This window comes from Hyla sarda, chromosome 4 (assembly GCF_029499605.1).
Source record: "Hyla sarda isolate aHylSar1 chromosome 4, aHylSar1.hap1, whole genome shotgun sequence".
Taxonomy (NCBI): Eukaryota; Metazoa; Chordata; class Amphibia; order Anura; family Hylidae; genus Hyla; species Hyla sarda.
In genome coordinates this window covers 218,453,370-218,481,291 of record NC_079192.1, presented here as the reverse complement: position 1 = coordinate 218,481,291, position 27,922 = coordinate 218,453,370, and the positions used below count along the sequence as shown (strand labels likewise).

General features: G+C 42.5%; 2 protein-coding genes across 7 annotated transcripts in view; one reads left to right on the top strand and one right to left on the bottom strand.

Moving 5' to 3' along the window:
* PUS7 (pseudouridine synthase 7) overlaps positions 1-452 on the bottom strand; it is a 78,790-nt gene extending 78,338 nt beyond the window's left edge. For 2 of the 3 annotated variants that reach the window (XM_056573537.1, XM_056573538.1), the window contains exon 1: positions 195-452. In XM_056573537.1, coding sequence (XP_056429512.1) covers positions 195-315 — 121 coding nt within the window. In that variant the 5' untranslated portion in view covers positions 316-452. Of the gene's footprint in view, positions 1-138 lie in introns of all 3 variants that reach the window. The other variant, XM_056573539.1, reaches the window with a different exon arrangement.
* SRPK2 (SRSF protein kinase 2) overlaps positions 398-27,922 on the top strand; it is a 157,891-nt gene continuing 130,366 nt past the window's right edge. For 3 of the 4 annotated variants that reach the window (XM_056573533.1, XM_056573532.1, XM_056573536.1), the window contains exons 1-2: positions 398-633; positions 729-789. In XM_056573533.1, coding sequence (XP_056429508.1) covers positions 543-633; positions 729-789 — 152 coding nt within the window. In that variant the 5' untranslated portion in view covers positions 398-542. Of the gene's footprint in view, positions 634-728; positions 790-27,922 lie in introns of those variants that run through there. The other variant, XM_056573535.1, reaches the window with a different exon arrangement.

Genomic DNA, 27,922 nt, shown 5'->3' with positions numbered 1-27,922 from the left:
CAGAGCCTTAGTATCCTTCTCCCATTCCCAGTTTCCTCTGCAGAAACAAGATGCCAGCCTGACCATGTATCCCGGACACCGCATCCACTCCTGTACACGAAAGAACATGGCAGCCAGAGCCGCGCGGTCACACCACACCTAGGCTGGACGCGATCCAGTCACCACAACAGTTCCAGGCCGCTGTCTTCACTGACCTGTCCCCGGCCCTCTATGGAGCAGAGCCGGCCGCCGCTGCTGCTGCTGCTGGAGGCGGGGGATGTAAGGGAAGCGTCTGCCAACACTGTGATCCTGCAGGTGGGCGACAAGGCGGCGCATGTGTCCTCAGTCCACGTGGGGAAGCAGCTTTCTCACCCGCCGCTACAACCTGGCCTCCAGTCCTCCCAGACACCAACAAGCGAGTCGCGAGGCAAGAGCGCCCTCTAGGCCGCCGGCGCAGTTGTAGTCGGCGGAGGCAGCGGTTGCCTAGGAGAGGAGTCAGAGGAGGGAGCGGGTGACGCAGTGTATAGAAGCAGCGCGTTGTACGGCGCGATCTTATTCTACTCATGGAAGCCGAGAGCTGCGCCTGCGTGCACAGAGCCCCGGCCGGCACCGGCAGCAACGAGCAGAACAACGGGGACATGAGCTCGGGGAAGGGTGAGACTCCGCGCCCGCTTCTCCACACCCAGTGTACCGGCGGCGCCATTGTCAGCCTGCGTCCTCCTAACGTGTCTTGTGTGTTTCTTCTCCAGTGCTGGCCATGCAGGCCCGGAAGAGGAGGCCGAAGGGAAAGAAGGAGAAGGCTCGGAAAAAGTGAGTAGCTGTCAAAAGGGGCTGAGGGTGGGCTGTCAGGGCTTGTGGGGGCGCAGCCGGCAACTTCAGGAGGAGGATGAGGAGGAGGATGAGGAGGATGATGATGATGATGAGGATGCTGTCATTGTTTACACCTGTGCGGCTTCTGCCCAATATCTAAGAATTGTGTTGTGTCCTGTACTGATCTCCATTGTGTTGTGTTAACAGGCGGTTCTCTGGTGTGTGTGTGTGTGTGTGTGTGTGTGTGTGTGTATATATATATATATATATATATATATATATATATATATACACACACACTACTGACTGGGTCTATCTGCAGGATAGCCTCATGTCTGCACTCTCATCATCCCCTGGGTGCACTACATATAGATGGTGGCTGATGTGTAGAAGAGATGGTATCTATTTATATATGTATATTGTCTATATTACTGACTGGGTCTATCTCTGCAGGATAGCCTCATGTCTGCTCTCTGACCATCCCCTCTATGCAGGTGCACTACATATAGATGGTGGCTGATGTGTAGAAGAGATGGTATCTATTTATATATGTATATTGTCTATATTACTGACTGGGTCTATCTGCAGGATAGCCTCATGTATGCACTCTGACCATCCCCTCTATGCAGGTGCACTACATATAGATGGTGGCTGATGTGTAGAAGAGCTGTTCCTTTAAACAGAAGCAGTGCACTGGTATCTATTTCTGTACATTGTATACACTACTGACTGGGTCTGCACTCTGATCATCCCCCTCTATGCAGGTGCACTACATATTAGGGATGTCCCAATAAAAATTTTTTAAGTACGAGTACCGACACTTTAATTCTAGTACTCGCCAATACCAAGTATGAGTACTTTTATTTTAGAGGGAATCTGACAGCAGGGTGACCCGGTTTCTGGTGCTGCTTACCGTGCTGATATGTGGGTTCCTTGTTGTGTGCAATGGAGGCGGCTGCTGTAGTATGAGACAAGATTTCAGGTGAATCTGCTGTAAGATTGCCTTTAATAGTAGGTAGTATCCCCTTGTAGGTAGTATAGATAGTTGCAGACATTAGCAGCAGCCCCCTGTAGACAGCAGCCCCCTGCAGACATTCGTAGTCGCCCCCTAGTAGACCACAGCCCCCTGCAGACATTAGCAGTTGTCCCCCCTTGTAGATCACAGCCCCCCCCCTTTGTAGACAGCAGGCCCCCTTTGTAGACAGCACATCCCTCAGAACCCCCCCCCCCCCCCACCCCCATGCAGTCCCCACCACCACACCCTCAGTAGTGCCCCTGGGAGTTGCTCACCGGTGGCTGTCCTATGTCGGGTGTTGCCACTCCTGCCCCGTTCTCCTGTGCAAATCATGGCGTCCTATGGAGGACATGTGACATACACATCACTCTGCTTCCTCCGTAGCATTACACTGGGCGCAGTGGAGGAAGCAGAGTGATGTGTGTGTCACATGCTCCTCATGGGACGCCTTGATGCAGAGCGGGGCATTTTATTTGACGGTAGGATGGCACTGCAGCAGGTATCTGATATGGTATCAGAGACATTAAACGAGTCCCCGGTACAATGCAAATGTCTGGTATCGTCCCCGATACTGATACTAGTATCGGGACATCCCTACTATATATAGATGGTGGCTGATGTGTAGAAGAGCTGCTCCTTAATGAACAAGCAGTGCACTGGTATCCACTCAAACACTTGCAATGACTATACTGAAAAATCCCTTCGATCAGTGGTTCTTAACCTTGTTGGAGGTACTGAACCCTACCAGTTTCATATGCTCATTCACCGAACCCATCTTAATTGGAAAAATAAAAAAAGATTTTTCCAAATTCAAAACATGGGTATATATTTATACATAGGTGCACAAAATGAACAAAACCATTAAAGAACAAAACCATTATATAATATTTACTATAAATCGGTGTGACTTCTGCTGTTGTCTTTCAGAGACCAGTTCAGAAATGGCATCAAGTGAAAAGAAGATAGCAGGGCACTCGCCAGGTCAGTAAAAGGCTTCTTTATTGATCATGTCGATCAGTCGGGATACATGCAGGGGAGAATGGAATGGACGCGGGGTAAAAGAGAACGGCGACGGACCGTTTACGCGCCGGCGCGCTTCGTCAGGCCGATGCTTCGAGCACCGGCCTGACGAAGCGCTCCGGCGCGTAAACGGTCTGGCGCCGTTCTCTGTACCCCCGCGTCCATTCCATTCTCCCCTGCATGAATCCCGACTGATCGACATGATCAATAAAGAAGCCTTTTTACTGAGCTGGTGAGTGCTCCGCTATCTTCTTTTCAATTGATGTCATTTGCTGTTGATGCTTGGCATGGTAGCACTGAAGAGGTTGAACTTGCTGGTTTCCAGGGACTGTGTGGATCAGGTGTCCATCCATTTGAGTTCTATGCAACGTAAGGAAAGGTGCTGAGACCTATCTTCTATGTGTACCAGTTCAGAAATGCGTGGCTTTACCTTGGCAAATGCCACTCTTTTGTCATTTTCGCAACAAAGTCTGTTCCTTTTCTTTGTTTTTATATCCAGAATCCTCAGTGTGCCTACCTGTCCCCGCGGTGTCCGTGCATCCAGGCTGTCCGCTTGTCAGAGGGGCTGTCTGGATGAGCCTATTAAAGACGCTGCGGGACCGGAAGTGCGTCACGAAGTGGTGCGTTTCCAGCGTGGGACGCATGCAGGCGATCGCGTAGGAGCAGAGTCACAAAGGATAGGAGGCTTCACTTACAGTAGGGTAAAACAGTACTCTGAGATCATGTAAGGTGAGACATGATCACCTGCAGCCAATGATGGAAAAGCGGGGCGTGTCATCACGAATCATAGGAGTCGGGGGGTTGTCTTGACCTCTGCCGAACTCGCGACACTGACTCACCGAACCCCTGATCGAACCCAGGTTAAGAACCACTGCCGCTTAAAGCGGAATAATAGCAGTGAAGGAACATACATAAAACAAGCTAATGAGTTAACAGAAAGGTTAAAAGAACGAGCCTATCCAATTAAATTGATACGAAAAAGCAGACAAAAAGTAGACCAGAAAGACAGAAAAGATCTACTAGCTGAAAGAAAGAAAATAACCCCAGAAAAACGATTCACATTCGTGTTTGATAACTCACCAATGAACAAAACTATAGAAGCCGCAATAAGACGAAATTGGTATATAATCGAGTCAGATGAAATACTAAAAGATGTAGCATTGAGGAAACCAAGGATTACATATAAAAAGAACAAAACAATAGGAGATGTGCTGCGAGCAGCCCAGAACAAGGAGGAAAGAAAAAGAAAAACAACATGGTTAGGAGACTTGTCACCGAAAGGGAATTTAAAATGCAGAAACTACAATTACTGTAAATACAATATGGCAGTGAGGCATCTAAGGCTAGGGCCCATTTATACAGTAAATGAGTTGATAACTTGCAAGTCCAAAAATATTGTTTATGCAATCCTCTGCCCGTGTGGCTTCTTTTATATTGGGAAGACGCACTGCCAGCTGTTCGTTCAGATCAGGGAGCATTTCTACTCCATCCAAGCGAGCAGACAAGGGGCGACTCCCTTAATATCCCAAGTAAAGGAGGCACACAGGAATAACCCTGAAGTTCTCCGATTTGTAGGTCTCAAAAAAATCGAGCAGAGAGAACGCTTCTTAAAAGGGAATTGCATTGGATACTAAGGTCGAATGCAACGGGCCCTTTGGGGTTAAATGAAAAAGCAGATACAGCGGTATACCTGTGATTTGCTCCGCCTCTCCTCGGGAGTTGTACATCACGTGTGTGGGTGGTCACTAATGGGTTTTACCTGAATATAAAGTGCACTTGTCCAGACAGAGTGGTATGGCCGGATGAAGCACTGATCAGTGCGAAACGGAGCTTGTCGCCTGTTGGTACCCCCCTGTAAATGTCCCCTCCCTATGAATTCTTGTGAGTATTTCTCTAAATAAAGAAGTCGGAAGACGTGAATCTGGTGAGTCGCCGTTTTTTTCTATACCTTTGCTTGGTTAAGAAGATTGTATTGCTGTGTTAACCAGAGCACCACCACACACCCGCATCAGCAGAATACACCCACCTCCACCAGCCGCCCCCCAACATCCTTGCAGTGCCGGACTGCTTTGTATACTTATTTTATTATTTTCTTATCTTATTATATCGAAGAACCACTGCCTTAGATCCTCATCTGCTGCAATCCATTTCGGTCAGTTCCAAACCACTCCGAATGGGAAGGTAAAGGAAAAAAAAGAGCAAAAAATTTACTAAAAACTGGAGAGCGGACAGGATCAATTTTAAGGTGCATACAAAGTTGTTTCTTCACACTTACTTCACGAGAGTGGTCTTTGCGTCCTAAACCCCCCTCAATCCTGTGAGCCTTCAATGAACCATCCTGAACACTGAACTGGGCGAACACACCTCACTTGTCCTTTACACCTCGGAAGCAGCCGAAGTCCACAATTCTTTTATGCAAGGTAACAATTTATTTAACATAAAACATCCGATAAAGTACTAGTACATCAAGTCCGACGCATTGCGGGGATTATTCCCCTTCCTCAGGGATACACTCTTCTAAAACTATAACCCTCTAATATATACTTCTACCTCACCCCATTTTCACCCGGAAGCACATTCCAATTGGACAACACCTAAAATATTTATATATATGCAGTTTTTAAGGGATGCTCAATGCTCTCATTAAAACAATTCGGGACTAGTGTATGAATATATAAAAACGTTCTCTTCTACATAAAGTCGAAAATCTTCGTAAACCGTCTGCTACTTGTTCTACGGGAGTTACCCGTAGTAACCCAGGATCTGCATTATGACACAGGGCGAAATGCCGGGAAACACTGTGTTTAGGATATCTGTGTTTTATATTAAACCTATGTGAGTTTATGCATTAACGGAGTGTTTGGGACGTGCGGCCCACATACTGGATTCCGCATGGACACTCCAACACACAGACCTCATAGTTACTGGCACAAATAAGATGGGATCTTATGGGAACGGTTTCCCCAGTTGACGCACATATTATACTTTGTTTGCCGTCCTCTATGTGTGAACATGTACCACATCTTTTTTGATTACATTTAAAAGAGCCTTTTTGCTCTGTTTTTCTTCTATTTATTTTACTTAGTCTTGGATAAGAAAGTTCTATTTCTTGTGCTACAGTTTTTGCTCGCCGATAAATCCATTTCGGTTTAAAATTCTTTGTTCCTATAGCTTCATTTAAAAATGGGTCCTGTCTCAGTATATCCCAATTTTTCGTAAAAATGTGCTCTTTTTATTTTTTTTATTTTTTTTGCATCCCCCGAATAACGGGAGATGAAGGCTGTGCCAAATTCCGCATTTTTCTTAGCAATCTTATTCTGTTTATTATAACTTTAGATTTAGATTTTTTATTTGTTTACTTCTCACAATTAAATCAGCTTTTTTCTTTGCTCTGATGGGAGGATGGCACTGCAGCAGGTTTTGATATGGTATCGGAGACATTAAACGGGTCCCCGATACAATGCAAATGTCTGGTATCGTCCCCGATACCGATACTAGTATCGGTATCAGGACATCCCTACTATATATAGGTGGTGGCTGATGTGTAGAAGAGCTGCTCCTTAATGAACAGGCAGTGCACTGGTATCTACTACTGACTGGTCAATCTCGGTAGGATAGCCTCATGTCTGTATGCAGGTGCACTACATATAGATGTGGTTGATATGCAGATTTGCTGAGGTCATCATACTCCTGTGTGGCCACTTCTAAGTACTGAAAGGTAAAGCTGTCAGCCTGGCTCAGTAACCACACCAATAACAGATTACAGATAGTTTAAAGGGCATTGTCACCCAGAACCTTCTGTAAATGTGGCGCTGGGGGCAATTAGTATGACCTTAATATGTTACAGCTCTCTTCACTGGGAAGCTCCCTGGAATCCTGAACTGTACAAGCCACCAAATTCTACACAAGGTTGTGTGTGATGTATCCCTGCATAGATGCTTGAAGGCCATTTAGGACCCTAGGTAAGCCGAGCCGCAATATCTATGTCAGTTGTTATCCAGCATTCCTAGATACACGTGACTAGGAAACAGAAGGGTATCACAACTCAAGTACTAGTTGGATCTTTTCTTTTTAGTGATGTTTGAAGTCTTTCTAGAAAATGATGGGCAGAGAATTATTGGGGAGAATTAATCAAAACCTGTGCAGAGGAAGAGTGGTGTAGTTGCCCATAGCAACCAATCAGATTGCTTCTTTGATTTTCCACAGGCCTCTTTAGAGGCCTGTGGAAAATGAAAGAAGCAATCTGATTGGTTTCTATGGGCAACTGCACCACTCTTCCTCTGCACAGGTTTTGATAAATCTCCCCCTATGTTCTTTAGGGGTGGGTCACACTGCCGTTTGTGTTGCTGCTAATTTACTGCAGCGTATTTTCCTACCCATTGACTTTAATGGGTAGCAAAATACGCAGCAGAAAATACACAGCAAAATACGGCATGTGTGACCCTACCCTAAATATGACAGCATAGGCCCAGATTAAGTGTGCGTTCATACATGCATATTTGTCAGAATTCTGCGCGGACTGCATTGCTGTCAGTGGAGATGGCTCAGGTCAGACACTTTGGGGGAGATTTAGCGAGAATGGTGCAGTTGCCCATAAAAATCAATCAGATCGCTTCTTTCATTTTTCTGAGACCTTTTTAAAAATGAAAGAAGCAATCTGATTGGTTGCTGTGGGCAACCACTCTTCCTCTGCACAGGTTTAGCTAAATCTCCCTAGATAGTCTTGAGCTTTTCCAGTCAGCCGGAGCTACTGTATTAAATCTGGCCCATTTGAAGGCTGTTTATGTCTGCACTGGGTAAGAACTATACAGTTTTGGTAAATCTAAACCATAATTTTATTTTCCCTAGAATTACATGTTTGACTTTGTGACCGTACTGCTTTTTTGGACTTGGTTAGTTTTTCAGTCAGAAGCTTTGCTTTACATTACTATTGCACGGTGTGTGGTAAAAGTTTGTATAAACCTCAGTATATATAATATAATATGTTTACACGAGTTAGAATGGCAACAAAAAAATTTCCACAGCAGTTTTGACCCAAATTTACCTCACCAATTTGTCATGGTCCCCTATTTTGATAGTTAGGACATTTACGCACGCAGCGATACCAAATATATTTATTTATTTATTTATTTATTAATAAAGACCCCTGGTGATGGCTGGAGGCAGGTAAGGGGACCTCCGCAAGCCATGTTCGATGATCTCTACCCCGCGGCAGTGCTGTGGATTATATGATCATCCATTTAAACGACCATATTGCCCCAGATGCCGTGATCTGTATTTATCACGGCATCTGAGGGGTTAATGGCAGAAATCAGCGTGATAGCAGCCGGGACCTGCCTTGCATGATGCGAGCATCGGTCCGGTGCTCGCGTCATGTACATGGCTTAAATATAAGTCATGGTGCGTCCCACCGTATCATGACGTACATTTACGTAAATTGTCATTATGGGGTTTAATATGAATCCAACTGGTTGCTATGGGCAACTGCTCTAATTTTTCTCTACGCAGGTTTTAATAAATCTCATCATATCAAACTGCCTGCCTGCCATTGCTGGCATAGGACTTCAGTCCTGCATGACACTCCCGGCACTTGGTGCATGACACTCCCGGCACTTGGTGCATGACACTCCCGGCACTTGGTGCATGACACTCCCGGCACTTGGTGCATGACACTCCCGGCACTTGGTGCATGACACTCCCGGCACTTGGTGCATGACACTCCCGGCACTTGGTGCATGACACTCCCGGCACTTGGTGCATGACACTCCCGGCACTTGGTGCATGACACTCCCGGCACTTGGTGCATGACACTCCCGGCACTTGGTGCATGACACTCCCGGCACTTGGTGCATGACACTCCCGGCACTTGGTGCATGACACTCCCGGCACTTGGTGCGTCATTAAAGCCTGAGTGTCTATTTGGGAGGCAGGGGCAGCTCCACAGCCATTTTTGAGAGGAAGTAAAGTTTTGGGCACAGCATCTGAATGTTGTGCCTGCCGGCTGCAAGGTACTGGGAAAGGTTTTTAGCCATAGGGGACCTGACTGGTTCCCTTTAAGTTGACATGTAATACAATGTTTTCCCGGCAGTGGCTGCTGAAGAGGAAATGTATAACTGAACAAAACTCACCTTGTAACACACACCCTTTGCTGTAAATGCTTCACCCAGTCCACAATGTAGTGTAAACAGTGCTCAGACAGTGTACCACAGCGTGTCCAGCAGAAGGACTGTAAATATACATACAATTTTTATCTTGGGGTTGACTTTAAGTAAACTTTTATTCTAAAGCTTGACAAGTTACCGTTGGATCAGTTGAAGTGTTGTGTAAGGCTATGGAAATATAACCCCGGCAATGGATACTCTCAGTAGTGTTCAATTCCAACATGTCTATTTAATGTTAGAATATTACTACAGGAATAAGTCTTCTTTATAACAGTTATATGCAAATTTTGTCTCATTCTTTCAAATAGCTATAGTGTGCAGTATAAAATATACAATGCAATTGCAGCCAAGTATACTCACTATTATACTGTAATAGCTATACAATGCACTGGCAGCCGAATATACTCACTATTATACTGTGTTAGCTATACCATGCCAATATACAATGCACTGGCAGCCGAGTATACTCACTATTATACTGTAATAGCTATACCATGCCAATATACAATGCACTGGCAGCCGAGTATACTCACTATTATACTGTGTTAGCTATACCATGCCAATATACAATATACAATGCACTGGCAGCCGAGTATACTCACTATTATACTGTAATAGCTATACCATGCCAATATACAATGCACTGGCAGCCGAGTATACTCACTATTATACTGTAATAGCTATACATTGCCAATATACAATGCACTGGCAGCCGAGTATACTCACTATTATACTGTAATAGCTATACCATGCCAATATACAATGCACTGGCAGCCGAATATACTCACTATTATACTGTGTTAGCTATACCATGCCAATATACAATGCACTGGCAGCCGAGTATACTCACTATCATACTGTGTTAGCTATACCATGCCAATATACAATGCACTGGCAGCCGAGTATACTCACTATCATACTGTGTTAGCTATACCATGCCAATATACAATGCACTGGCAGCCGAGTATACTCACTATTATACTGTAATAGCTATACCATGCCAATATACAATGCACTGGCAGCCGAGTATACTCACTATTATACTGTAATAGCTATACCATGCCAATATACAATGCACTGGCAGCCGAGTATACTCACTATTATACTGTAATAGCTATACCATGCCAATATACAATGCACTGGCAGCCGAATATACTCACTATTATACTGTAATAGCTATACCATGCCAATATACAATGCACTGGCAGCCGAGTATACTCACTATTATACTGTAATAGCTATACCATGCCAATTAACAATATACAATGCACTGGCAGCCGAATATACTCACTATTATACTGTGTTAGCTATACCATGCCAATATACAATGCACTGGCAGCCGAGTATACTCACTATTATACTGTGTTAGCTATACCATGCCAATATACAATGCACTGGCAGCCGAGTATACTCACTATTATACTGTAATAGCTATACCATGCCAATATACAATGCACTGGCAGCCGAGTATACTCACTATTATACTGTAATAGCTATACATTGCCAATATACAATGCACTGGCAGCCGAGTATACTCACTATTATACTGTAATAGCTATACCATGCCAATATACAATGCACTGGCAGCCGAATATACTCACTATTATACTGTGTTAGCTATACCATGCCAATATACAATGCACTGGCAGCCGAGTATACTCACTATCATACTGTGTTAGCTATACCATGCCAATATACAATGCACTGGCAGCCGAGTATACTCACTATCATACTGTGTTAGCTATACCATGCCAATATACAATGCACTGGCAGCCGAGTATACTCACTATTATACTGTAATAGCTATACCATGCCAATATACAATGCACTGGCAGCCGAGTATACTCACTATTATACTGTAATAGCTATACCATGCCAATATACAATGCACTGGCAGCCGAGTATACTCACTATTATACTGTAATAGCTATACCATGCCAATATACAATGCACTGGCAGCCGAATATACTCACTATTATACTGTAATAGCTATACCATGCCAATATACAATGCACTGGCAGCCGAGTATACTCACTATTATACTGTAATAGCTATACCATGCCAATTAACAATATACAATGCACTGGCAGCCGAATATACTCACTATTATACTGTGTTAGCTATACCATGCCAATATACAATGCACTGGCAGCCGAGTATACTCACTATTATACTGTGTTAGCTATACCATGCCAATATACAATGCACTGGCAGCCGAGTATACTCACTATTATACTGTAATAGCTATACCATGCCAATATACAATGCACTGGCAGCCGAGTATACTCACTATTATACTGTAATAGCTATACCATGCCAATATACAATGCACTGGCAGCCGAGTATACTCACTATTATACTGTAATAGCTATACCATGCCAATATACAATGCACTGGCAGCCGAGTATACTCACTATTATACTGTAATAGCTATACCATGCCAATATACAATGCACTGGCAGCCGAGTATACTCACTATTATACTGTAATAGCTATACCATGCCAATATACAATACACTGGCAGCCGAGTATACTCACTATTATACTGTAATAGCTATACCATGCCAATATACAATGCACTGGCAGCCGAGTATACTCACTATTATACTGTGTTAGCTATACCATGCCAATATACAATGCACTGGCAGCCGAGTATACTCACTATTATACTGTAATAGCTATACCATGCCAATATACAATGCACTGGCAGCCGAGTATACTCACTATTATACTGTGTTAGCTATACCATGCCAATATACAATGCACTGGCAGCCGAGTATACTCACTATTATACTGTAAAAGCTATACCATGCCAATATACAATGCACTGGCAGCCGAGTATACTCACTATTATACTGTGTTAGCTATTATGTGGCAATATAAAGCATACAATGCACTGGCAGCCGGGAATACTTATCACTATACTGTACCTGTTTTTTTTTTTTTTCTAGTTCATGAATATATATAAAGGTCCACAACCACATGCATATTCAAGTAAACCAGCTGGCATGGAGACACACAATGGAAAGCAATAAGAATATTTCATTAGCAATATTGTTACATGTGGCTGGCTTTTCCCCCCTGCCTGCCGCTATACATGACAAACCACATCTGCAAGCACTTCTACATGTATGAGTCTCCATGTCCATCGCTTGTCAGTCTTCTAATATGTATGACTAGGTTTAGATAGCTCTCCTTGAATCCTGGCAGCAGGGTACTGGATTTTTTATAGAGCTTGGTCTCATTGGTTTTGGCAGAATAACTTGAATTATGAATTTTTTATATCCTAGTGTATGTTTTACTTTTTTGTAGCCAATTTGTACATTTCAATATTTTGAATAATTTTTGTTACCCAGGATTGAAATGTGTTGTTCAATAGAAGAGTGTACTTTTAAACTATTTTCTTGATTTTAGGTCGGTATGTTCATTAAAAAATTGGCTGGATTTTTTAAAATTTGGTTTTACTTTTTAAGGGTACGTTCACATGTACAGAATCTGCTGCATATTTTGTTCAGCTGATTTTGCTACCCATTAACTTCAATGGGTAGCAAAACAGCTGCAGAAAATATGCAGCAGATCCTGTACATGTGAACGTACCCTCGAGAGGTTTTCTTGTAGTTTTTAGAAGGTAAGGAGGAAAAAAAAAAACCTAAAGGCCCACTCACATTGCGGAATCAGGTGGAAAAATTCAGCTCAAGAACTCTGTTAGGGTGCATTCACACCACGTTCTTGCAATACAGTTCCCATATACATTTTTAATTTGAAAACCGTATGGAACCGTATTGAAAACCGTATGCATTGATTCTCCATTGAAAACCTTATGCCAAACAATGCATCCGGTTGCCTCCGTTTGGCATCTTGTACGGTTATGTCAGTTTTTTCCCCATACCCAAAACCATAGTCTACCACAGTTTTTAGTCTGGGTGAAAAACCATATATATGCTTTGTTTTTTTGTTTTTTAACATGGGAGTCAATGGGAACCATAGAGAACCGTATGTTGGTACAGTTCCATCCGGTTTACACCGTATGGTTTTTGACTTTACACAGTTTTTTTTTCTTGGAATTTCAATCAAACAAGTAAAACTTTCAGTGACAAACATCCGCTGTATAAAGAATGAGACTGCTCATTCTTTCGGCGGAATACATTGCGGTCTATGGGAATGGCAATGTCCGTTTGGTCCTAGCTAAGGCCACTCGGAATCTCTGGTCCTTTTCACCCTTGCCTATTGCACCCCTAAATACACTGCCAGTTTGGTGTTTCCAGCTCAAAGTATTATTTTTGATACATTTAAATAAGTGGTATTAAAGGGGTTTTATGCTGTTATTTTCTCTTATAATATTGATGAAAAGATTTGTGGTAGCTTTTCATGCAGGTGCATTTTTTTTTTCTATCCTGGTTCCACCCAGTTGTTTGACCAATTCTTGGAGCAATCATTTTGGATGATGTGATTCGGTGGAACAAACACTATTCCATGTGCGACATTTGTTACACAAAGTACCATTTATGCTTTACAAAGAGGAGCTTTTGGGTAAACAAATAAGTGAACAGGTTTGTACACGGCTTATTGCATTAGATGTGTTTCCTCCTTGCATGCTTTCCCTGTGGTCTTTCTGGAGTCTTAAAGTGGTGGAAAACTTTTGTCTTCTTTTTTTTTTTTAAACAACTGGTGCCAGAAAGTTAAACAGATTTGTATATTACTTCTATTAAAAATCTTAATCCTACCAGTACTTATTAGCTGCTGAATTCTACAGAGGAAATTCTTTTCTTTTTGGAACACAGAGCTCTCTGCTGACATCTCTGTCCATTTTAGGAACTGTCCAGAGCAGCAGATGTTTGCTATGGGGATTTTCTCTTGCTCTGGACAGTTCTTAAAATGGACAGAGATGTCAGCAGAGAGCACTGTGCTCATGATTCAGCAGAGAGCTCTGTGTTCCAAAAAGAAAAGAATTTCCTCTGTAGTATTTAGCAGCTAATAAGTACTGGAAAGATTAAGATTTTTTAATAGAAGTAATTTACAAATCTGAATTCAGGTAGAAGACAGACATGGTCGCACATCTACAATCTTGCACAATGATCTAATTGCTTCTCAGCATAATTTCAAAAACTAACATGAATTAATAATTTACAAATCTGTTTCACTTTCTGGCACCAGTTGATTTAAAATAAATAAATTCCGCCATATTGTGGATTGTAGTTGGCTGCCCAAATAGAAGCAGGTGTATAGAAAGCCAGCCATGTGTCGTGTGTGACTGGATGTGTTTATGGTCTATGACCAGTTTATAGGTTCCTGCTCCACCTGCTGTTTTCCTTGATGACAGGAGGGTTTGTATGCAGCACAATTTAGCTTATTTTCTAGACCGCCCTGTTTCATTTAATGGGCAACTATATAAACTTGTGTTATTATTTATAATACTGATCCCATTATTATGAGTAAACTGATCAAGGTGTGACTGAGTTGTCATCATCTGCTAATAAAGGCTTTATTTATGGTGTGGCTTATTAACTCTATCCCTGCCTTACTGGGAAGTTTCATAAATCATTTTTATTTCAAATATCTTGAAATGCTAATAGCCATTTTCAGTTTAATTGCAGGATTTCTAGAATGAAAATAAATTTTATAATCTTTTACTGTTAAACAGTGCAGCTGGGAACATTTTCTTGTCATAATCAGTCTCCTTTCCCCTCTGGCAGCTGACAGCCTAGTCTCTTCTTACTTTACAATCCAACATTACAATCCTAACAACCTGAGGAGTTTTTGAAGATATAGTGACGTGTTACTACAGGGACTCTTTCCTTTCCAGACAAGCTATTTTTCCTGGCTGCTCTGCAGTAAACGGAGGATGAGCCCTAGTAACTATACAGAGACTTGGCTGTGGGATGGGCTACTGGGCTTTTAGGTCCACAGCTATGCAGTTCTAACTTAGGTGAATGTTCACATTCCATTTTGAACACCGGGTAGCTGCATACTTTATAGCTACTAGTAAATGTTCTATATAGATATTCTTTTTAAAAGAGTTGTCACACCAACAACACTTATCTCCTATTCTAAAGACAGAGAATAAGTGTTATTCGAGGGACAACTCTAAAAAAAATGACATTACATTAATAGTATTGTACCCCCTGATATTAAATCAGTAGCCAGTGTGGGTCCAACTTCTGGGAACCTCAGCAATCTTAAGAAAAGAGATTCCATGTTTCCATCAGATCGGAACGGTGGTCAGCTGAGAGAGGTAAATCCGTAGCATATTCATTCTCTTGGTGGAGTCTGCGATACTGAATTTCTGCTGCAGCATTCACACTACAGAATGTCTGTGGTAAATGTTTCATCTAGGTTATTTTGGCAACGCAGAATCCCATTGAAAACAATGGGAGGCTGCTGCACAGGAAAATACATACTGTGAATGGACCCTTAAATAGAGCTACAGTATATGCATGAACTCTATTTTTCACTTCCAAACAATCAGCTGTAGGTCTCTTTATTATGTGCTTAAAAAAGGTTTTGTGGGCATTTTACATTGATGCGTTTCAAAGAAGCAGGAAAATAATCGGCAACTCACCGCAACCAGCTGAATAAATCTTCTATTATTTCATACTCACAAATATGTTACATGGGAAGAGGGAAGAGGATGGCGACCAAGCTCCAGCCGGAGGAAGCACGATCACTGTGCGAAACGGAGCTTGGTCGCCATCCTGTGTCCCCCCACTACCCTCTTCCCATGTAACATATTTGTGAGTATGAAATAATAGAAGATTTATTCAGCTGGTTGCGGTGAGTTGCCGATTATTTTCCTGCTTCTTTGAAACGTTTTCATGTACTATTGTCAATCCGAGCACCACCTCCAGCATTCCTAGTCCAAGTCTGCCATTTCATTGTTCTACACTCAAATAGGGAAGCAGTGCCGTGCTGGCTATCTACGAACTGTGTCTATTTTACATTGATGGCCTTTCCATAAAGGGTACCTCTAATGCTTTTTCAATAAATGACTGTTGTGCAGAACTGTGAGTTTAAAATCCAATGCTGTTCTTCCCGCTCCCTGCTACTTTCTTCTCTGTAATTCTGTCCTTTATGAGACAGAGTTACCTGCTCTGACCCCATGGCACCAGTCTCCAGTGTGAAACTCTGTGCCATAGAATCACATGATTTTGGGTTTCGTGCTGGAGCAGGTGTTTTTGTTTTTTTTGGGAGGGGTTATGGGGGCAGCCAGCTCAAAGAAGTCTTCATTGTTCAAAACTTCTTTCATTTAAGAATAATTTTTGCAACTTTCTCCAGATCTGTGTCACCACACAATCCTGTTTATGAGCTCTACAGGCAGTTATTTACATCTTTTGGCTTGCTTTTTGCTGGGATATGCATTATCAGCTGTGAGTGAGCTCTTATATAGGGTTGTGTCTTTCCAATTTTTTTGAAATTAATACATTTGCAAAAAATTTTTGAATACCAGAACACAATACTTAAAAATATACAGGGTGGGCCATTTATATGTATTCACCTCAATAAAATGGGAATGGTTGGTGATATTAACTTCCTGTTTGTGGCACATTAGTATATGTGAGGGGGGGGGGGGGGGAACTTTTCAAGATGGGTGGTGACCATAGCGGCCATTTTGAAGTCGGCCATTTTGAATCCAACTTTTGTTTTTTCAATAGGAAGAGGGTCATGTGACACATCAAACTTATTGGGAATTTACCAAGAAAAACCACGATGTGCTTGGTTTTAACATAACTTTATTCTTTCATGAGTTATTTACAAGTTTCTGATCACTTATAAAATGTGTTCAATGTGCTGCCCATTGTGTTGGATTGTCAATGCAACCCTCTTCTCCCACTCTTCACACACTGATAGCAACACCGCAGAAGAAATGCTAGCACAGGCTTCCAGTATCCGTAGTTTCAGGTGCTGCACATCTCGTATCTTCACAGCATAGACAATTGCCTTCAGATGACCCCAAAGATAAAAGTCTAAGGGGGTCAGATCGGGAGACCTTGGGGACCATTCAACTGGCCCACGACGACCAATCCACTTTCCAGGAAACTGTTCATCTAGGAATGCTCGGACCTGACACCCATAATGTGGTGGTGCACCATCTTGCTGGAAAAACTCAGGCAACGTGCCAGCTTCAGTGCATAAAGAGGGAAACACATCATCATGTAGCAATTTTGCATATCCAGTGGCCAACATGATGATGTGTTTCCCTCTTTATGCACTGAAGCTGGTACATTCCCTGAGTTTTTCGAGCAAGATGGTGCACCACCACATTATGGGTGTCGGGTCCGAGCATTCCTAGATGAACAGTTTCCTGGAAAGTGGATTGGTCGTCGTGGGCCAGTTGAATGGCCCCCAAGGTCTCCTGATCTGACCCCCTTAGACTTTTATCTTTGGGGTCATCTGAAGGCAATTGTCTATACTGTGAAGATATGAGATGTGCAGCACCAGAAACTACGGATACCTGAAGCCTGTGCTAGCATTTCTCCTGCGGTGTTGCTATCAGTATGTGAAGAGTGGGAGAAGAGGGTTGCATTGACAATCCAACACAATGGGCAGCACATTGAACACATTTTATAAGTGATTAGAAACTTGTAAATAACTCATGAAAGAATAAAGTTACATTAAAACCAAGCACATCGTTGTTTTTCTTGTGAAATTCCCTATAAGTTGATGTGTCACATGACCCTCTTCCTATTGAAAAAACAAAAGTTGGATTCAAAATGGCCGACTTCAAAATGGCCGCCATGGTCACAACCCATCTTGAAAAGTTTCCCACCTCACATTTTATTAAGGTGTATCCATATAAATGGCCAACCCTGTACAATGCATTCGGAAAGTCTTCAACCTGTTTCAATTTTTCACATTTTGTTGTATACATATATATTGTGTATCATGTTTTCTGTATATTGTGTATTCTGACCAACTGAATAAATATAACATTTAAGTATTAACATAACACGCACTGCGTAAAAACAATATTCCCCAAAATTTAGTTTTTTTGTTTGTTTTGTTTTTTATATTTCACCCCACAAATATATATTGTTTTCAGTTACATTGTAGATTTTGTAGTAAAATTAGCATAAATGGAAATATTAGCGGCGAGAAGAAAGAAACAAAAACCTAAAAATAAATTGTTACGTCAAAATATTCCGAATACTAGGGATCGACCAATTATCGGTTTGGCCTATATTATCGTCCGATAATCACTATTTTGGGCATTCTCGGTATTGGCAATTACTTTGCAGATAATGACCCGCACCGTCCCCCACCACCACACCACCGCCGCTGCCCCATTGCCTCCCCCCATCCCCGGTTTTAAAATGACCTGTTCCCGGGGTCCGCGCTACTTGTGGCTCCAGCGGTCTCCTGTGCTGTCCTGTGTTACGCTGTGCGCTGCGCAATGACGAGTGACGTCCTCAACGCGACGTCACAGTCAGTACTCAGTGACAGCTCAGGACGCGAGCCAGAAGAAGCGCGGCCCCGGGAACAGGTAATTATAAAACCGGGGCAGCGGCAGTGGTTAAACTCAGGACGAGCATGGGGAGAGAAGTTGGCGGCGGCGGTCTCTGGGCAGGGGGGGCAGCGGCGGTGGTAGCGCGGCCCCGGGAACAGGTAATTATAAAACCGAGGATGGGGGAGGCAATGAGGCAGCTGCAGTGGTTAAACTCAGGACTGGCAGGGGGAGAGAAGCGGGTGGCGGTGGCGGTCTCTGGCCCCAAAAAAGCAGCTGCAGTTCATTGATTTAAAGCGCTCGCTTTAAATCCTTGATCTGCAGCGGCTTCTGTAGGGCGGGTGGGGGACGGTGGGTGTAGAGTGGTGAAATAGCCAATAACTTATACTGATATTCCGGTATAAATTATTGGCTATCGGCCCGAAAGTCCACAGCTTATCGCTATCTGCCCTAAAAAAATCAATATCTGTCGATCCCTACCCAACACTGCCGATATATATCTGTGACATACTAAAGAGCAGAGATGTGAACAGAGCCTAACATCATGAGAACAAAATACAACTCCTTACTAGTGCCAGAATAGTTTTGTTCATTCTACTTCCCTTTACCAATAAGGAAAAATGTCATGCAACTTTTTCCACTATAGGAATCATTGAAGTGGCAGCTGTAGTAATTGAATCATATTTTACCAAGCCTAGTCTACTTTTAGGCTAGGATTCCACTGGGATTTTGTCCCATCAGCAAAAACGCCAGGAAAAACTGCAACAGCTTTTTCCTGCGTTTTGGCAGTTTTTCTGGTGTTTTTCCTGGTGTGGGGAAACACAAATTTGTACCCTGTGTCAGGGTACCACTCAGTGGGTCGGATGCTGAGTGCCCGCTCCACAGAGTGTAAGGAGATGAGGAGTGATGTACAGCATCACTACTCACCTCCCCTGGCCGTATAGTATACAGGGGTGCATAGTGTACCCATGTATGCTATACAGAAGCCGGGAATCCTGTCACCAGACTGACAGGACTCCCTTCTCATATTGGCCCTTTGGGCGATATACAGAATATACAGCTATCTATAGATAGCTGTATATAGTGTATACAGAAGACTAGGTCCGCTTACCTCCCTCGCTCCCTCTCACCGCCAGGTCTGTGTAGCTCTGCCCCCTAGTGATGATGTAATTAGGGGTGGAGCTAGAAACGGGAGCCAGGCTGGTAATGGTGTGAGGCTCTGTTCACATTGTCCATTTTGTATGTGAACAGACCCTTTTGGCAGTGTCCTCCCAGACAGGGAGACTCCAGCTGTTGCTAAACTACAACTCCCAGCATGCCCAGACAGCCAAAGGCAAGAATTGGAGGCTGTCTGTTTGGGAAGACATTGCATTATGTCCTAACCAATTTGTTGTGTTTCTTTTTTTCTTCTCGTTTCAGATCCGTGTATGCAGAGGATTAAGGCGGATTCAGAGGACTACTGCGGATGAACTGGATTTTTTTCTTTTAATAAAATGGCTAACGAGGGCTATGGGGGAGTGTTTTTTTAAAATAAAATAATTTTTCCAATGTGACTTTTTATTTTTATTGAATTTTCAGGCTTAGTAGTGGAAGCCGTCTTATTGGCGGAATAGATTACTAAGCCCCCAAAACAGCTAGCGCTAACCCCCAATTATTACCCCAGTACCCACCACCACAGGGGTGCCGGGTAGAGCTGGTACCAACTGGCCCGGAGCATCAAATATGGCGCTCCTGGGCCTAGGCGGTAACAGGCTGGCATTATTTAGGCTCGGGAGGGCCAGTAACAATGGTCCTCGCCCACCCAGTTAACATCAGGCTATTGCTGCTTGGTTGGTATCTGGCTGTGAATAAAAATACGGGGAACCCTATGTGTTCCCCCCCCCCCCCCCCCCATAAATTAAAAAAAACAATGCATAGGGTCCCCGTATTTTTATTCTCAGTTAGATACCAACTAAACAGCAACAGCCTGACGTTACCAGGGTGGGCGAGGACCATTGTTACTAGCCCTCCCCAGCCTAAAAAACGCAAGCCTGTTACCGCCTAGGCCCATGAGCGCCATATTTGATGCTCCGAGCCAGTTGGTACCGGCTCTACCCGCAACCCTGTCGTGGTGGGTAATAATTGGAGGTTAGCTCTAGCTGTTTTTGGGGCTAGCGCTAAGCCCTGGCTTAGTAATCGATTCCGCCAATAAGACTGCTTCCACTACTAAGCCTGAAAATTCTATAAAAAAAAAGACACATTGGAAAAATTAATTTATTTTAAAAACACTCCCCCACAGCCCTCGTTAGCCATTTTATTAAAAGAAAAAAATATCCAGTTCATCCGCAGTAGTCCTCCGAATCCACTGTAATCCTCTGTATACACTGATCTGAAAAAAAAAGAAAACACAAAAAATTGGTTGGGACATTTTTGGCGCTCTCCGCTGGGGAGAGTGCCCATATTGCAATGTCTTCTTAAACAGGGAGCCTACAATTGTTGCAAAACTACGACTGCCTGCATGTCTGAGAGGACACTGGCAGTAGGGTCTGTTCCCATTATACAAAATGTACAGTGTGAACAGAGCCTCACACCCTTACAAGCCTTGCTCCCATCTGTAGCCCCGCCCCCTAATGATGTCATCACTAGGGGTGGAGCTACACAGACCCAGCCGGGACTGGAAGGAGGTAAGGAGACATCTTCATCTTCTGTTTACACTATATAAGGCTATCTATAGATAGCTATATATATTGTATACCGCCCAAAGGGTTAACCTACACTGTCCAGCAGTGTAAGTTAACTCTTTCCTTGCTGGGCTGGTGCATAGCATACAGCTCAGCAAGGGGTTAAGTGAGCCAGCAATGTGTATACTGTAAACACATTGCAGGCTCACTGTAAGTTCTTGCTGGGCAGTAGATATATAACATATATCTACTGCTCAGTATCAATTGTTCTCCCCGCTCTGTAGCCATGAGCACAGCTGAGTCCCAAAATTCACATCAGGAGGGTTGCAACAGGTGTCAGGAGTGCTGCTATCTGTCCCTTACTGCAGGTACTTCTCCCAACATTTATCACACTCTTCTCCATGCTGGGAGCTGTAGTATCTGTACTAATAGACATATGGCCCGGGTGTCACTTCTGACACCCGTTGCGATCTGTCTATTAAAAGCTATTCCAGGATTTTTTTTATTTGACTATACTACAGGGGCTGTAAAGTTAGTGTAGTTCACAATATAGTGTCTGTTCCTGTGTGTGACAGTTTTCTCACAAGTCTTCTGTGATTTTCACCCCAATATTTATTTTTAACTGCATACAAAATGACTGTTGTCTCAGATTTTTCCCAGGTTGCAATGCGGTCGAGACCTGACTCACTAGTCAGCTGATGACAGGGAGCCTGACTGCTTCAGTGGGTGGAGCTTGGTGGGAGACAGATTAATCTGCACCTAATGCAACAGCTGTAGACACCATGATTGAAAACCACAGCTCATTTATGTTTCAATGGGTGGGGTGGCTGATGTGTGGGAGGGAGGAAAACTGAATTATGGGATTTGTAGGCAAAAAAGAAAGTCAAACAGGAAATAGCAGTTCAAAAAAGCTAGCCACAGAGTTATGGTAATCTCACAGCATAGCCATTTAGTCCCAAGACAAGCGGAGATCCTTCCTAAGCATGTCCATTACTGTTTGGCAGGTACGTACTAAAATCACCTTATGGTGGATTACCCCTTTAACCCCTTAAGGACTCAGGGTTTTTGCACTTTCGTTTTTTCCACCTTACCTTTTAAAAATCATAACCCTTTCAATTTTCCACCTAAAAATCCATATTATGGCTTATTTTTTGCGTTGCCAATTCTACTTTGCAGTGACATTATTCATTTTACCCAAAAATGCACGGCGAAACGGAAAAAAAAATCAGTGTGCGACAAAATCGAAAAAAAACGCCATTTTGTAACTTTTGAGGGCTTCCGTTTCTATGCAGTGCATATTTCGGTAAAAATTACACCTTATCATTACACCTTATCATTAGCCGGGATACTTTCAGTTTCACTTTAGAAGCGGCGGTCAGCTTTGACTGCCGCTTCTAAAGGGTTAATACCGCACATCGCCGCGATCGTGTGGTATTAGCTGCGGGTCCCGGCCGTTGAGCGCCGGGACCGAAGTGATATGATGCAGGATCGCGGCGCGATCCCGCTTCATATCGCGGGAGCCGGCGCAGGACGTAAATATACGTCCTGCGTCGTTAAGGGGTTAATGCAGGTACTACAGCTCCCAGCATGTAGCATAGTGTTCTCCATGTTGGGAGTAGTAGCACCTGCAGTAAGGGACAGATCACTCCTGACACTCGCTGCGATCCTCTGGTATAAGTTATAGAATCGGGCGGCAGCCGCACTTGTCTGGTCCCCTTCCTGCACTATAATCCGCTGTGATGTGAGGTTATCTTCACTTCACAGATTCATATATGCCATTGAGGGCTGTGAGTGGCCAACACTATCTGGCCAATCACAGCTCTCAGCAGGAAATATGAATCTGTGAAGTGAAGAGAACTTAACATCACAGCCGAGTGTAGTGCGGGCAGTGGAGCAGAGAAGTGCTGCTACGAACGCACCTGATGTCGGAAGTGACACCCGCTGTGATCTGTCTATTAGTACAGGTACTAATAACTCAACTGAAATCTACCAATGAGGCCACAGAAAAACGCATAAAGCTAAAATGTATAATTTTATTATTAAAGATAATAAGAAAAACAATGCCTCACAATACAGTGCTCAGAAAGGTGTCAGATATAGCACTGAATAATGAACACAAAACCAAGGGAGGGGGTTTGGGGTACAGGTGAAAAACCTGACCTGACCAACCCTACCTAGTCTAACCCCTTGCCCTCACTACAATAAGTGTGGACAGGGAATAGGGATAATATAAGTCACATATACATTAAGAATAAACAATGCAATGACTTAATATGTATATATTCTTACTCCTAATGACCTACGCGTTTCACCCTTACTTATAGTTAGGGGTTCATCAGGGCTCAGGGGAGCAGTCAACATATCACAACAGATAGTAATCAATAAAACACTATATATGAAAAGTGATAAATAAACAAGTGAAGCACACGTGATACAAAAGCATAATAGCCGCACATTGATACTGAGTATATGATGAATAGATATATGAAAAATAGATAAATCATTCCAAACTGGCCACAATGGTAGAAATTAGACGTAGGGTACTCGAACACATAAGTGACATCAGACATAAGAGGGAGAAACCGGTGTCGCTTCATATGCTCAGGCATCATGTGGACACCCCCTTTAATTTAGACTTCCAGGTTATTGAAGTTCTCAAACCCGACATTAGGGGCGGTGACCTGGACAAAAGATTATTACAAGCCGAAACGCGCTGGATATACCGGCTAAAGACTACCACCCCCTATGGTCTTAATGACCAACTATCTTTTTGTCCTTTCATTTGATGTAGTTTTGGCTATTTCTTATGGAGTATAAAATATAACATTTCCCACCTCTAGTGTCATACACCTTCCGATTAGTTTGAGTGCCTATACCCACCTGCAATTTATTTATTTATTTATTTATAATTATACATTAATTATTTATTGTATTGCACCATTTTATCTTATGTTACCATTCTTAGATCGTACTCATTATACTCTATCAATATTTCCACTTTGGCCCAGTTTATGTACATTTATAATTTTTTATATATGCACATTATCCTTTGGCTATGAGTCAAGATTTCATCCTTTAATACGTCCCATGTATTGATTTCCTGATATCTGTAAAGGGCGCATGCGCGGGGTGACATGCACTACATCCAAGCCTCGCTTTAGAGTTTGCCTAACCACATATGCGCCGTCTGAAGCGCATTGCGTTCCACTAACCCTGGACATGCGCAGTGACATACTTTCTGTCACTTCCGTTTCCGGTCCCGCGGCTTTTTAATCAGACTCGCGGCGTTCAGTGTTGACGCCGCATACTGAGTCCATACAAGGGACACCAGGGACTGGGTAAGTGCACTATGGCTGCATCGTTTTGCATACTTTATGTGACCTGTACCTTTGGTAACTATATTCCCCTTACATTATCTTATTGTAGGAGTTATCGTCTCCTCTGAAGCCTCCACATTAGGGAGGTGACATCAGGTTTCCTTATTATCATATTCATCATGTATCTTGGGCCGCCTGACGCTCTAAGCATCCTGTATTAGGGTAGGCAATATATATATTACACTATATTTTTTCGTACTATAGGGGCATTAGTGGTACGGTAGTAATAACACCTGTTGGTCACATGGCGTTTTATTTATCATTATTTCTAGTGCTTTTTTGGAAGTGTTTCTTATCTATTCACAATCCACCTGGATTCGTTCTGACGCTTTGCATCATCTGGTCAGGGGGTAAGCTTTACCTTGTATTTGCCCATACTGTTTATGCTCATGTCCACATAGTTTAGACAGTGACATATTTTTATGTCTTTATCTTTATAGTATCTTTGGCCTAATATTATGTATCATTGTATTTGGTGTGCCACACCAGTCATCAGTTCTTAGTCCATTATCCATCATACATGGGTAAGACTGGCCTATTATCTGTTCTTATGATTTTTTGGTGTTATTATGAACTTTTGGCATTCTTACCTAAGTTAATTTTGGTGTATGTATTTATTTATCAGGTCCTAGCATTTTCAGTAACCCAGAGTGTGGCAAAACAGTGATTCCTGGGGTGATATATCTGTAATACGACGTTGGGCTATTTCATGTATACCTAATTACATTTGGAGGTACACATTATTATATACATTTTATGTATCTGTTGTTATTTTTGTTAAAGTATGGGACATTGACAGGTGGTCTTGTGATCTTATTTTCACAGTACTTGCTTTGGACAAGGGACGTATTCTTCATCTACTCATAGTACAATTAAGGATCCACATTTCTACCATTGTGGCCAGTTTGGAATGATTTATCTATTTTTCATATATCTATTCATCATATACTCAGTATCAATGTGCGGCTATTATGCTTTTGTATCACGTGTGCTTCACTTGTTTATTTATCACTTTTCATATATAGTGTTTTATTGATTACTATCTGTTGTGATATGTTGACTGCCCCCCTGAGCCCTGATGAACCCCTAACTATAAGTAAGGGTGAAACGCGTAGGTCATTAGGAGTAAGAATATATACATATTAAGTCATTGCATTGTTTATTCTTAAAGGAGTAGTCCAGTGGTGATTCAGTGGTGAGCAACTTATCCCCTATCCTAAGGATAGGGGATAAGTTGCAGATCGCGGGGGGTCCGACCCCTGGGGCCCCCCGCGATCTCCTGTACGGAGCCCCGACAGCCCGCTGGAAGGGGGCGTGTCGACCTCCGCACGAGGCGGCGGCCGACACGCCCCCTCAATACAACTCTATGGCAGAGCCGAAGCGCTGCCTTCGGCAATCTCCGGCTCTGCCATAGAGATGTATTGAGGGGGCGTGTCGGCCGCCGCCTCGTGCGGGGGTCGACACCCGCTATCTCGGCGGAGAGCCGGGGCCCCGTACAGAGAGATCGCAGGGGGCCCCAGCGGTCGGACCCCCCGCGATCTCAAACTTATCCCCTATCCTTAGGATAGTGGATAAGTTTTTCACCACTGGACTACCCCTTTAATGTATATGTGACTTATATTATCCCTATTCCCTGTCCACACTTATTGTAGTGAGGGCAAGGGGTTAGACTAGGTAGGGTTGGTCAGGTCAGGTTTTTCACCTGTACCCCAAACCCCCTCCCTTGGTTTTGTGTTCATTATTCAGTGCTATATCTGACACCTTTCTGAGCACTGTATTGTGAGGCATTGTTTTTCTTATTATCTTTAATAATAAAATTATACATTTTAGCTTTATGCGTTTTTCTGTGGCCTCATTGGTAGATTTCAGTTGAGTTATTATTTTGTAAAATTGTCTCCAAGGGCATGTATATTATTGGCTGAAGGACCGTATACCTCCTTTTTCTGGGTTTTGTGTTTTTCTATTAGTACAGGTACAACTACTCCCATCATGGAACAGTCTGTTTCTTGCTGGGAGTAGTAGTACTACCTAAAAAATAAAAAGTAAAAAAAAAACACATTTTATTAAACACATAATTAAAATACATTACTAATAATTTTTACTAAATGAATTATAAAAAAAAAAATTATAATTAAATGGCCCCTTTATAAAAAAAATTTTATATTGCCGGCTAGATTTTTAGTTCTCTGCCTGCCGACATAAATTGTTTATAAATGTTTATTTATTTATAAAAATAAATTAATAAAAAATATATAAATTCCGTTAAATACAATTTTTTCCATCACTACTGTATCTTTTTTTTTATTTTTATTTTTTAATAATACCCTACGAAATTTAACAAAAAAAAGGTATCGCCATCACTAGAGATGAGCAAAGTTACAGTGATTCGATTCATCACGAACTTCTCGGCTCGGCAGTTGCTGACTTTAGCCTGCATAAATGAGTTCAGCTTTCAGGTGCTCCGGTGGGCTGGAAAAGGTGGAAACAGTCCTAGGAGAGAGTCTCCAGCCCACCGGAGCACCTGAAAGCTGAACTAATTTATGCAGGCTAAAGTCATCAACCGCCGAGCCCAGAAGTTTGTGACGAATTGAATCACTGTAACTTTGTTGATCTCTAGCCATCACTTTTTTGGATCGCTGAAGTCTAAAAAATAAAAATTAAAAAAAAAATTAAAAAATAAAAACCGCCTGCAAAAAACTTTAAGGTTAAAACCCATATGGCGTTTTTCTTGGCATTTTGTCACTCCCATAAACTTCTAAAAATGCCATAAAATTTGAGGATGTTTTTTGAAAACCAGCCTCTGAGCCCTAAAGAGTTTAAAAATGCCCAAAGGATTAAAAAAAATGCCAAAATGAAAAACGCCAAGTGGATCTGGCATTTTGCAGTTCAGTATTGACTTTGAGCTAACATCTGGCTTCGGCAAAATGGGCGTTTTTATCTGCATTTTTTCATGAAAAACCTCAGTGGAATTCTAGCCTTATTCAGATTTCTAGGGTATTTACTACACCAGGTACTAGTGTATTTTGAGGTGTGCCTTATTTTTAGATTTATAAAGACTTGATCCAAGCCAGTACCTGTTTACTATGATATAATAGAAGGGGGTGACCAGCTAACTAGCACCTGTGCTACAATAATGTATAGGTGCAATTCATGAGCCTTATATATAGAAGCATGTTTGTTTTTTTAAAGTTATATTACTACATAGAAGTTTTTTTATAGTTTTTTATCTCCTATTTTACTGTCAGTTTACCATGAACCTATCTTAGTTATAACCTTAACACAGTTAAATTCTCAGCAGCTATGAATGGAACTGGCTGACCCTTTAGTTTTCCATATGGATGTGTTGACCACAGCAGATTGTTTATATAGTTCCAAAACGGAAGAGGGAGTCTATATATCCATATTTTAGTGATCTTTTTCTAAGCAAATGTAATAAATCTATCAGCTGAACATGCTTCCCT